The sequence below is a fragment of the Lutra lutra genome, chromosome 1, assembly GCF_902655055.1.
Source record: "Lutra lutra chromosome 1, mLutLut1.2, whole genome shotgun sequence".
In the NCBI taxonomy this organism is placed as follows: domain Eukaryota; kingdom Metazoa; phylum Chordata; class Mammalia; order Carnivora; family Mustelidae; genus Lutra; species Lutra lutra.
This window is the reverse complement of record NC_062278.1, coordinates 146761066-146773439: the sequence shown is the minus strand read 5'-3', so window position 1 is coordinate 146773439 and position 12374 is coordinate 146761066. Positions and strand designations below refer to the sequence as shown.

General features: G+C 38.2%; 2 protein-coding genes across 4 annotated transcripts in view; one reads left to right on the top strand and one right to left on the bottom strand.

Moving 5' to 3' along the window:
* Window positions 1-12374, top strand: part of AZI2 (5-azacytidine induced 2) — a 38432-nt gene that overhangs the window by 14745 nt on the left and 11313 nt on the right. For all 3 annotated transcript variants that reach the window (XM_047738748.1, XM_047738740.1, XM_047738757.1), the window contains 3 exons: window positions 204-329; window positions 1012-1111; window positions 2244-2392. In XM_047738748.1, coding sequence (XP_047594704.1) covers window positions 204-329; window positions 1012-1111; window positions 2244-2392 — 375 coding nt within the window. The remainder of the gene's footprint in view (window positions 1-203; window positions 330-1011; window positions 1112-2243; window positions 2393-12374) is intronic.
* Window positions 1-12374, bottom strand: part of ZCWPW2 (zinc finger CW-type and PWWP domain containing 2) — a 179865-nt gene that overhangs the window by 156467 nt on the left and 11024 nt on the right. The window lies entirely within an intron of this gene.

Sequence of the window (12374 nt, the reverse complement as noted above, 5' to 3'; positions counted from 1 at the left end):
GTTTACCTGTACTTTTTTTGCTTTCTTAATCAGTAAGGCTTACTTGTTGGAAGTAAAATGTTTAATTATAGTCCAGGCTTTATCCCTGCATTACAAAGAAAAGTAAGGTGTGGAGCCATCAGAAGACTGGTGGCTTTTTTGTTTTGTTCATGTTTGTTTCCTGGAATACCTTTGAGCTTTCCCTTCTAATTATATACCATTAGCTTATAGGAGCTCGATTAGATGAAGAAACAAATTCTGTGGGACGTGAACAAGTAAATAAGGCCTATCATGCATATCGAGAGGTTTGCATTGATAGAGATAATTTGAAAAGCAAATTGGATAAAATGGTAAGTTGGTTTGAAAACAGTTTCTATATATTGCAAATGAGTTTTCTTCTTTAGGAAGTTTAAAATTAGAAATAAGAAAGATACTTAATATTTAGTAAATAAAAAATTGAAAATAAACATCCTAAAGGCAAAAATAGGAATTTTTTTTTTAAGATTTTATTTATTTATTTGACAGACAAAGATCACAAGTAGGCAGAGAGTCAGGCAGAGAGAGAGGGAGGGTGAAGCAGGCTCCCTGCAGAGCAGAGAGCCTGATGCGGGGCTTGATCCCAGGACCCCGGGATCATGACCTGAGTGGAAGGCAGAGGCTTTAAGCCACTGAGCCACCCAGGCACCCCAAAAATAGGAATTTTTAATGGTGATATTTATAGCTTATTTCTGTACAGAATAAATACATAGTATGTGATGATGTTTAGGAATTAAGTATATCTAACACCACTAACTTATTTTGGAAAATCATGACATGGTAGAATTTGTCAATGTGTTTTTAAGAAAAAAAGCTAGTGACTAGTATTTCCTAAGTTTGAAAAAGAAAAAAGGAAATTAGTGAAAAACTGGGTTCATCATCCATCTTGCTTTTTTAAAGGCCTAAATCTGTTTTTTTTTTATCTACCTGAAAATTAATGTATATCAACCTATAGATTTTATTGAATATAATTTGGCATTTTCCCTACTTAACTAGAATAAAGACAACTCTGAATCTTTGAAAATGTTGAATGAACAGCTACAATCTAAAGAAGTAGAACTGCTCCAGCTAAGGACAGAGGTGGAGACTCAGCAGGGTATGCCACTTATTTGTTACAAATATTATAATGGAATCAGTATAATTTTCCATTTATGTGTTATATCCATTATCAGTTTTCTATATCTGTATGCTAAGGCCTTATTTTATAATTTTAGGCTTATATTAATTTCTCTGATCTGCTTTCACCAAAATATCAACTCCTTTAACTTTTCCTTAGATATAAGTTGCACTTTTCCTAGAGAAAATTTGATGGTTTTTGTTTAGGGCTAGTTTGTGATGAAGTAGATGAAGAAAGGAGTAGAACTCCATCCTTGTCAGAGATCTTGCCTGCTGGTATGTCCTGGATTTTCCTTTCTACTAAACTTTTGCCCACTATTAAGCACTGTCATGGAGTAGTTACAATTACTTTTTTTTTTTTTTTAATTTAAATTTCTGAAGTTGTTAAAATGTGCAGATGAGATGCTAGAGTAAATAAGTAGTTCTGGAGCATATGGCTATTGGCCTGTTCCGATGAGCATTCTGATGAGACAGACTGAAGGGTAGGCCTCTGAGAGAGGCTTTTGATAGGCATTTGAGATGAGCTCTCTTACAGTAGCTGGTTGGGGCTTTTTAGCCTCTCTATCTCTAGATAGACTAAAGAACTATGTCAAAGGTAAGTCAGTATCCAGTTGTACTGAGTTTCTATAGTAAATGTTTATGAATAAATTGTTTTGATGCCATTTTCTAGGCCTGATGGTCTAGGTCTAGGCCTGATGGTCTCTGAGGGGACTAGATGGAGTAATTAGAGACATGAGCTTCAGTTTCCTCACTTCATTTAATTTTTATCACTGTCTTAACCTTGACTTAAATATTGTTGACTTGCCAGCAGTTTTAGCATGTATTTGATTAGTGTTGTATATTTTAAAGTTTCAGACTGACAAACTTGTACTTTAACCTAAACAGAAATTCAGGGATAGTGGTGATTAATACATTCTGACACAAGATTGGTAGGTTTCTTATTCTCATTAGCATAGGTCTTTGAAAGTAATATTACTGTTTTTAAAAACTGTTAGTTGTGCATGTTTTATATTAGTTTTTATATTATCTATGTTTTACTAGTATAACCTTTATGGAATCACAACAAATGTAGAAGGCAGAAATAACAATTTTATTGTCTATCCTCTTTTTAGTGATAAGGAATTTAAATCCACCTTCATCAAACTGGGAGGTGGAAAAGTTGAGCTGTGACCTGAAGATCCATGGTTTGGAACAAGAGCTGGAACTGATGAGGAAAGAATGTAATGACCTCAAAATACAGCTACAAAAAGCCAAACAAATGGTACTACAGAATTATTAAATTAAGAAATTCAGTATTCTGTTTATGCTGTCTATAGGATTTAAAACTAAGGATTAAATCATAGAGTTAAATATATTATAACTACCTGGAGAGTTAAATTCTCTGAAAAATTTACCTTTATCTTCCCTTTTAATCATTTTGTCTAAAATTTGATATACTATATATTTCTAGCATAATCCCAGAATTATAAAATTTTATTGTTTTAAAGAGCTCATTTTAAAAAAGCTTTACTAGTTTATTAATTTATTGAAGCGTTCCTTTTATTTTATTTTATTTATTTATTTGTCAGAGAGAGGGAGAGAGAGCGAGCACAGGCAGACAGAATGGCAGGCAGAGGCAGAGGGAGAAGCAGGCTCCCTGACGAGCAAGGAGCCTGATGTGGGACTCGATCCCAGGACGCTGGGATCATGACCTGGGCCGAAGGCAGCTGCTTAACCAACTGAGCCACCCAGGCGTCCCTGAAGCGTTCCTTTTAAACGCCTTTTCCTTCAGTTTCCTTAAGTCCTTTTTTCTGTAAAGTTTAAAGAGAACTCATTTTATCATTTTAATTTAATAATTTGATTAATATAGACACCACAAGAGACAACTTAGTTTTTAGAACTCTTGAAAAAACTCGACAGAGTCTACTAATTTACAAAAGTCTTAGTACTTTTGGGGCAACTTCAATTTTCAGCAAATAGCTGAGATTTTAAGAATTGGGTGTAAAAGTAAAAACAAAAAACCCGGGGTGCCTGGGTGGCTCAGTGGTTAAAGCCTCTGCTTTCGGCTCAGGTCATGATCCCAGGGTCCTGGGATTGAGTCCTGCATTCGGGCTCTCTGCTCAGCAGGGAGCCTGCCTCCTCCTCCTCTCTCTCTCTGCCTGCCTCTCTGCCTACTTGTGATCTGTCAAAAAAAAAAAAAAAAATCTTAAAACAAAAAAAAAAACCCCTGCTGAGCTGCTAAAGTATGGTTAGCTTAAAGTCATCTACAAGTTGCCTCTCCGGTCCTCACCAAGTCTGTTTACTAATACTTTACACTGGGTTCTAACAAAGTTGAACACAAGTTTTTAGATGTCATGACAGTGCTGAAGAGAAAAGAAATGGTAGAAAAAAAGAGGAATGTAAGAGCAATATACCAAATGCAAAGTTTTAAAAATAGTTGTTACAAGCAAAGTTCAGTAGTCAAGAGTCAGTCATTATATACACTGAAGTATTTTAAATAAGTTAACCAGTGAGAGAATTGTTTCTCAGCTTAACCATTTTTTGCCCATCACAGCATTCTAACCCCATTCTACCCCAGGTTCCTCTTGGGATGCCAATAACTGATAAAGACACTACTTCCCCCATATTGTCTGACTGCCCACAGGACACTGCCCCTGAATCCCAATTGTTTTCTTAATGGAACTGAAAGTTCTTTATTTATGATGATGTCTTTATTGAAGGTGACCACCACTTATGGGTGAGCCAGGCATTAAGAATAATGTAGCATTCTATCCTGGCCTCGGCCAAATGAATTCTTCTGAAATGGACAATGAGAACTGATAAAGGGGAAACACTACAGCGATTACTGTCAGTTTCTATTAGGGCAAAATACTTTTTTTCCTGCTTAACATATGAAGTTAATTTCTGCCTCCCTTTGAACCTGTGATTACAGACAATTTCTTCAAATGCTTCCAGCATCCTATCCCACAAGCTTAGATGCTGTAGCCCCTGAGAAGCTAGCTAGCTGGCTGGCTGGCTTATGTGCTTGCTTTCTTGTTTATATATGTGTTTCTTGATTTTAATTTAAAAAAAATTCCAATCTAATTAAATGCCAGTGTTATATTACTTTTACATGTACAATATAGTTAATCAACAATTCTAACTGTGTAAGTGTACTCTTAATGTCCTTCACATATTTTACCCATTCCCCCCACCTCCCCTTTGATAGCCATCTATTCATTATTAATAGTTAAGAGTCTGTTTTTAGGTTTTTAGGTTTTTTTTTTTTTAATTCTGCATATGAGTGAAATCATGATATTGGTCTTTCTCTGACTGGCTTACTTTGCTTATTTGCATTATACTCTCTAGATTCATCCACCTTGTTGCAAATGGCAAGATTCCATTCTTTTTTATTGCTGAGTATTAGTCCTGTGTGTGTATGTATGTATACAGACTCATGGTAATTCTATTTTTAACTTTTTGAGGAACTTCCGAACTATTTTCAAAGCGGATTATACCAGTTTGCATTCTCACCAATATGCATGAGGGTTCCTTTTCTTCCTCATCCTTGTCAACACTAGTCTCTTGTGTTTTTTGATGTTAGCCATTCTGACAGGTGTCAGATGATATCTCACTGTAGTTGTGATTTGCATTTCCCTGATGATGAGTGATGCTGAGCATCTTTTAATGTGTCTGTTGGCCATGTGTATGTCTTCTTTGGACAGATGTCTATTTGGGTCTTTTGCCCATTTTTTAAAAAATAATTTTTATTAACATATACTATTTGCCTCAGGGCTACAGGTCTGTGAATCATCAAGCTTACACGTTTCACAGCACTCACCATAGCACATACCCTGCCCAATGTCCATAACCCACCATCCTCTCCCTACCCCCTCAACCCCCAGCAACCCTCAGTTTGTTTTGTGAGATTGAGAGTCTCTTAGGGTTTGTCTCGCTCCTGATCCCATCTTGTTTCATTATTTCCTTCCCTACTCCCCACAACACCCTGCTTTGCCTCTCAAATTCCTCCTGTCTCCTCTGCCCATTTTTAATGAGATTATTTTTTAGGTGTTGACTTGTGTTAAGTTCTTCATATGTTTAGAATTCTAACTCTTTACCAGATATGACATTTGCCACTATCTTCTCCCATTCAGTAGGTGTCTTTGAGTTTTGTTGTTTCCTTTGCTGTGCAGAAGATTTTTATGTTGATGTAGTCCCAGGGTTTGCTTTTGTTTCCCTTTCCTGAGGAGACATATCTAGAAAAATGTTGCTAAGGCCAATGACAAAGAAATTACTGCCTATGTTGTCTTCTAGTCTTATGGTTTCAAGTCTTACATTTAGGTCTTTAATCCATTTTGAGTTTACTTTTTGTGTATGGTGTAAGAAAGTGGAGCAGTCTCATTCTTTTGCATATACCTGTCCAGTTTTCCCAGTACCATTTGTTGAAGAGATTGTCTTTTCCCCATTGCATATTCTTGCCTCCTTCGTCATAGATTAATTGACCATATAGGCATGGGTTTATTTCACTGTGCTCTATTCTGTGTCTGTTTTGGGCCAGTACCATGCTGTTTTGATTACTGCAGCTTTGTGGTCTGTCTTGAAATCTGGGATTGTGGTATCTCCAGCTTTGTTGTTCTTTCTCAAGATTGCTTTGGGTATTGAGGGTCTTTTGTGGTTCCACACAAATTTTAGTATAATTTGTTTAGTTCTGTGAAAAGTACTCTTGGTATTTTGATAGGATTGCATTAAATCTGTAGATGGCTTTGGGTAGCATGAACATTTTAACAGTTTTACCAATCCATGAGCATGGACTATCTTTCTATTTGTCTATGTCATCTTCAGTTTTTTCCATCAGTGTTTTATAGTTTTCAGAGTACAGGTATTTCACTTACTTGGTTAAGTTTATTCCTAGGTATTTTATTATTTTTGATGTAGGTGTAAATGGGATTGTTTCCCTAATTTCTTCCTGCTACTTCATTATTAGTGTATAGAAATGCAAATTGAGTTTGAGTCCTGCAACCTTACTGAATTCATTTCTCAGTTTTAGTAGATTTTGGGTGGAGTCTTTTCAGGTTTTCTACATATAGTATCCTATCGTCTGCACGTATGATAGTTTTGTTTTTTCCTTACCAATTTGAATGCCTTTTTTTTTTCCGTGTCTGATTGCTGTGGCTGCCATTTCCAGTATTGTGTTGAATAAAAGTGGTGAGAGTGGACATCCTTGTCTTGTTTGGGACCTTAGGGGAAAAGCTGTCCATTTTTTCCTCTTGAGTATGATGTTAGCCGTGAGTTTTCCTGTGTGGCTTGTATAATGTTGTGGCAGTACTTTCTTTACCTACTTTATTGAGGGTTTTATCATGAATGGATACTGAATTTTGTCAAATACTTTTTTTGAATCTTTTGCATCTTTTCTCTTGTTCATGTGATGTATCATGATTGATTGATTTGGGAATATGGAACCACTCTTGCATCCCAGCAATAAATTCTACTTGATCATGGTGAATGATTTTTTTTTTAATGTATTGTTGGATTTGGTTTGCTAGTATTTTATTGAGAATTTTTGCAGTCATGTTCTTCAGCAATATTAGCCTGTAGTTCCCTTTTTGTGTAGTATCTTTATCTGGTTTTGGTATCAGGCTAATGCTGGCCTTGTAGAATAAATTTGGAAGCTTTCCTTTCTCTTCTAATTTTTGGAATAGTTTGAGAGGAATAGGTATTAATTCTTCTTTAAATGTTTGGTATAGTTTCCCTGTGAAGCCATCTGGTCCTGGACTTCTGTTCCATGGGAATTTTTTGATTAATTATTCAATTTCATTGCTGGTGATTAGTCTGTTCAAATTTTCTATTTCTTCCTCATTCAGTTTTGGGAGATTATATGTTCGTAGGAATTTCTCCATTTCTTCTAGGTTTCCTAGTTTGTTGGCGTATTATATTTCATAATGTTCTCTTACAGTCCTGTGTATTTCTTATATTTTCTCTTACTGCTTTTAAAATTTATCTTTATCACTACTTTTTGCCATTTTATAATTTGCTGTGGACATTTGATGGTATCACTGAGTTTCCTAAAACTTTTCATTTTTTTTTTCATTCTTCTGTTCAGTTTGATTTGTTTTCCATTACTCTGTCCTCCAGATCACTCATTGTTTTCTCTGCTTTCTCTAGTCTACTTTATTTCTCTAGTCCACTTTTTTATCTAGTGCATTTCTAATTTCAGTTACTGAGTTACTATTTTTTATCATTTCTATCACTTTTTTGAGGGTTTCACTTAGGTCCTCCAATCTTCTTAACTTCAGTGAGTATCTTTATGACCATTATTTTAAAAAAATTCTACATTAGGCATATTACTTAACTCTGTTTTGTTTAGCTCTCTTTGCAGTGTTCTTATCCTTCTTCCTTTTGGGACATAATCCTCTCTTAATTTTGTCTCTCTGTATTAGGAAAGTCCGCTGTGTCTCCAGCTCTTGAAATAGTGAAATCGAAGAGGTCCTGTACTCTGCAGTACAATGTCCCTTGTTCACTGGAACCTCATGTTTCAGGGGTGTCTTCTGTGTGTGTTGTGTTACCCTACCATTCAGGTTGAGCTGCTTTTGCCTTCAGTCCATTTGTCTGCAGTGGCTCTCTTTGTTGTGAGTGGGCTCTGGTCCCTGTGTTGTTAGTGAACTAGTTTGGGTTTGCCTAGGGTTTGGCTCAAGGCAGACCAGGCTTTTCCCAGACACAGTTGTACTGAACTTCAGGGTACTTTCCCTGTGTTGTGCCTTCAGAAGCTTTTGTTGGTGAGCTGGCCCTGTAGTCAGACTACATGTCTATTCTGCTACCCACTGCAGTGGCCACAGCTGGACTGGTATGTGTGTGGTTGCTGTCCCCTCTCTCCAGGGCAGAAGTCACTTTGGAGTGGTGCTGGCCCTGTCAGGGCTGCCTATACACTGCCTACAGACCTCTTTGGATGGGCTCTGACCAAAGGCATATTGGAAGGGGCAGGTGCACAGGAGAATGTAGGGGCAGGGCATATGGTGTTAGCAAGGTTTGATGAGGTCTACTGTGAGAGGGGAGCTGGAGCTGCTTTTGAAAACTGCTTTATTGCTGGTGGGGGGTGAGTCTACAGAAGATTTGGGGCCGGGGGAAGTGCATGCAGTGCCAGCAAGGTCTATGCTGGTCTGCTGCGGGAGGGTACCTACTGCTGCCCCAAACTGTGGAGGCTGGTTAGGTTGGAGGGCAGATCTGCAGAAGCATGTAAGGCATGCTATTAGCAATCTATGTGGAAAAGTGTGCTGCACTGGTTCAGACATGTGTCCATGTAAATAGGGTGGTGGCCCAGGGAGGGAAATGGTGCCCACCAGTCCTTTTGTTCTTGGGGAAGTCTCCTAAGGATCCCTGCTCCTCTAGTATGTGCTCTCTCCCATATACTGGAGGCATATATCCAAGTGCTGTTTCTTTGCTTTGTCTTCTTGGGGCTGATTATGCTGTCTTTTTAAGGGCCAGGATTCTGTTTCCTCTCATCCTCCCTTTTCTCCCAGAGCTGAGCCCACCAATTTGTGAAGTCCCAGGTGTTAAGCCTCACTGATCATGGGAAGTGGGGTAACTAGGACCCTCTGTGTTTTCAAAGCCAAATATTATGGGGATTAATTTTCCCTGTGTGTGTTCCCCATACCTGGGGTTCTTGGTGTGAGGGTTTGCTTTTCTCCCTTCCTGGTGCCAGTGGTGTCCCTCCCTCCTGCAGATAGTCCTGTGGGTAGATGTGTTTAGCTCCTGCCTGCAATTCCTGCCTCTTCAAACTGGCCTCCTCTTTACTTTTTGCTGTGAATAGTCTGTTCTGCCAGTTCTCTGGGTTATTTACACTGATGTGGATGTTATCTGGTTGGATCTGTGGAACGAGGTGGGCATAGGATCCTCCTACTCTGCCATATTTTTCAAAAAAAAAAAAAAAAACTCTAAAGATTTTATTTATTTGAGAGAGAGTATGAGATGGGGAGGGCAGAGGGAGAAGCACACTACCCACTGAACAGGGAGCCCAGTGTGGAGCTCAGTCCCAGGACCCTGATCATGACCTGAGCCGAAGGCAAAGGCTTAACTGACTGAGCCACCCAGGCACCCCTAGACGCTGTTTTTCTTTTTTTTAAGATGTGATTCCAACAAAGGATCTATACCTTGAAGCTCTGAATTGTAATTGTCAGTAAATAGATTTTCCTTGAAAGGATGATGATAGCTTTTTACATAATGGATATTTTGTTACAGAGTAGGAAAAAGTACCATGGAATTGTAAAAACTTTGGCTTATAATTATGGCATTGCTTATTAACTATAACATTAGGAATATCTTCTTAACCTGTTTTCTGTAAAGTAGACTTAAAAATCTGTTTTTTTCCATAAAGGTTAGATAACATGTAACACTTTTAGCACAATGCTTAGTATATAGTGTATTCAGTAAATCAGTGTATTTCAAAAAAACCTTATGGTAATCCAGAAACGCAGTACTGTTAAGTGGGTGTGGGTGTTATAGTTCAGTTCTTATTAGTTACTCTCTTCCACTAGATGGTGCTAGGGGATAAATTTGCTTTTAGTATAATTCATCTATCATAAATCCATAAAAACAGACATTTGAAGGTAGACGAAACTTTAGAAATTTTTCATTTACTGCTGAAATGGCATCTGGAAAGACTAAGAAACAAGAATTTAATACAAGAGGAATTGTTTTTGAAAAAATTTAAGATTTAGTTCTCACTTTCATAGGAATTTCTTTGGCAGGGTGAGGGGGGGGCATTTAAAATTTAAAAATGCTCATAACTAAGATAAGAAATGAACCAGGAAAAGGGAGAATGGAGTGCTTAATATAAACTTACCAGAGGTTCCAGGTGATGGAAAATCTTGATGTTGTGAGGTTTATACTTTTAAATTTCGTTCAAAGGTATTGCCGATCAGAGTCCTCTTGGATATGGGAATCAGAAAGCGAGTCAAGGAGAAAAATTTATGTTCACCTTATTAATCTTATATCTACTGTAGGCATATTTACAAATACTTTTGAGGTGGTATTTTCTGTGAAACATTTTATAACATCTTTTAAAGTGTGAAATAGCATCCCTACATGGACATAATAATGAGAGGTTTTTTTGTTTTATTTTTTTTTTTTTTTACTCAGTAGATTACTGTTTTATATTAATGAGATCAAGTTTCCAGTGTCTGTTCCACTATGGCCCTTTTAAATTTCCCCCAATATTCCAGTCATTTATATTCAGAAAAGTTGATCCTTTTGGGGAAAAAAAAAGACACTAGGGCCAAAGATTTAGAAAGCACTGGATCTATAAAATGGAGTTGGTGTGAAGTCTAAGGTAACGGGACACCTGAGTTGCTCAGTTGGCTAAGTCTCTGCCTTTGGCTCAGGTCATGATCCGAGTTGGGCTCCTTGCTCAGCAGGGAGTCTGTTTCTCCTCTGCCTGCTGCTCCCCCTGCTATGCTCTCTCTCTGACAAATAAGTAAAAATCTTAAAAAAAAAAAAAAAAAAAGTCTGAGGTACCTAATAATAGCCCAGTGTGCTCTTATATATACCAAAGTTCTGAGAAGTCTTAGAGTGTAGGAACCTGTTTAACTTGAACAGTGTTTCCCAATATTTTATTTTTATTTATTATTAGTTTTTAAAGATTTTATTTATTTGACAGAGAGAGATCACAAGTAGGCAGAGAGACAGGCAGGGATGGGGTGGGGGGTGGGCAGGAAGCAGGCTCCCTGCTGAGCAGAGAGCCCAATGCGGGGCTTGATCCCAGGACCCTGAGATCATGACCTGAGCTGAAGGCAGAGGCTTAACCTACTGAGCCACCCAGGTGCCCCATCCCAATATTTTATAATGATGGCCCCTGTATATGTGAAACTTCCACATCACAAGGTACTAGTTGGGAAACAGATCTATACTTTTTTAACTATTTTAAATTTTTTTATAAAAATATATTTTTATCCCCAGGGATACAGGTCTGCAAATCGCCAGGTTTACACACTTCACAGCACTCACCATAGCACATACCCTCCCCAATATCCATAACCCCACCCCCCCCCAACCCCCCTCCCCCCATCAACCCTCAGTTTGTTTTGTGAGATTAAGAGTCACTTATGGTTTGTCTCCCTCCCAATCCCATCTTGTTTCATTTACTCTTCTCCTACCCCCTCAACCCCCCATGTTGCATCTCCTCTCCCTCATATCAGGGAGATCATATGATAGTTGTCTTTCTCCGATTGACTTATTTCGCTAAGCATGATACCCTCTAGTTCCATCCACGTCGTCGCAAATGGCAAGATTTCATTTCTTTTGATGGCTGCATAGTATTCCATTGTGTATATATACCACATCTTATCCATTCGTCTGTTGATGGACATCTAGGTTCTTTCCATAGTTTGGCTATTGTAGACATTGCCGCTATAAACATTCGGGTGCATGTGCCCCTTCAGATCACTACGTTTGTATCTTTAGGGTAAATAACCAGCAGTGCAATTGCTGGGTCATAGGGTAGTTCTATTTTCAACATTTTGAGGAACCTCCATGCTGTTTTCCAGAGTGGTTGCACCAGCTTGCATTCCCACCAACAGTGTAGGAGGGTTCCCCTTTCTCCGCATCCTCGCCAGCATCTGTCATTTCCTGACTTGTTAATTTTAGCCATTCTGACTGGTGTGAGGTGATATCTCATGGTGGTTTTGATTTGTATTTCCCTGATGCCGAGTGATATGGAGCACTTTTTCATGTGTCTGTTGGCCATCTGGATGTCTTCTTTGCAGAAATGTCTGTTCATGTCCTCTGCCCATTTCTTGATTGGATTATTTGTTCTTTGGGTGTTGAGTTTGCTAAGTTCTTTATAGATTTTGGACACTAGCCCTTTATCTGATATGTCATTTGCAAATATCTTCTCCCATTCTGTCAGTTGTCTTTTGGTTTTGTTCACTGTTTCCTTTGCTGTGCAAAAGCTTTTGATCTTGATAAAATCCCAATAGTTCATTTTTGCCCTTGCTTCCCTTGCCTTTGGTGATGTTCCTAGGAAGATGTTGCTGCGGCTGAGGTCGAAGAGGTTGCTGCCTGTGTTCTCCTCAAGGATTTTGATGGATTCCTTTCTCACATTGAGATCCTTCATCCATTTTGAGTTTATTTTCGTGTGTGGTGTAAGGAAATGACCCAATTTCATTTTTCTGCATGTGGCTGTCCAATTTTCCCAACACCATTTATTGAAGAGGCTGTCTTTTTTCCATTGGACATTCTTTCCTGCTTTGTCGAAGATGAATTGACCATAGAGTTGAGGGTCCATTTCTGGGCTC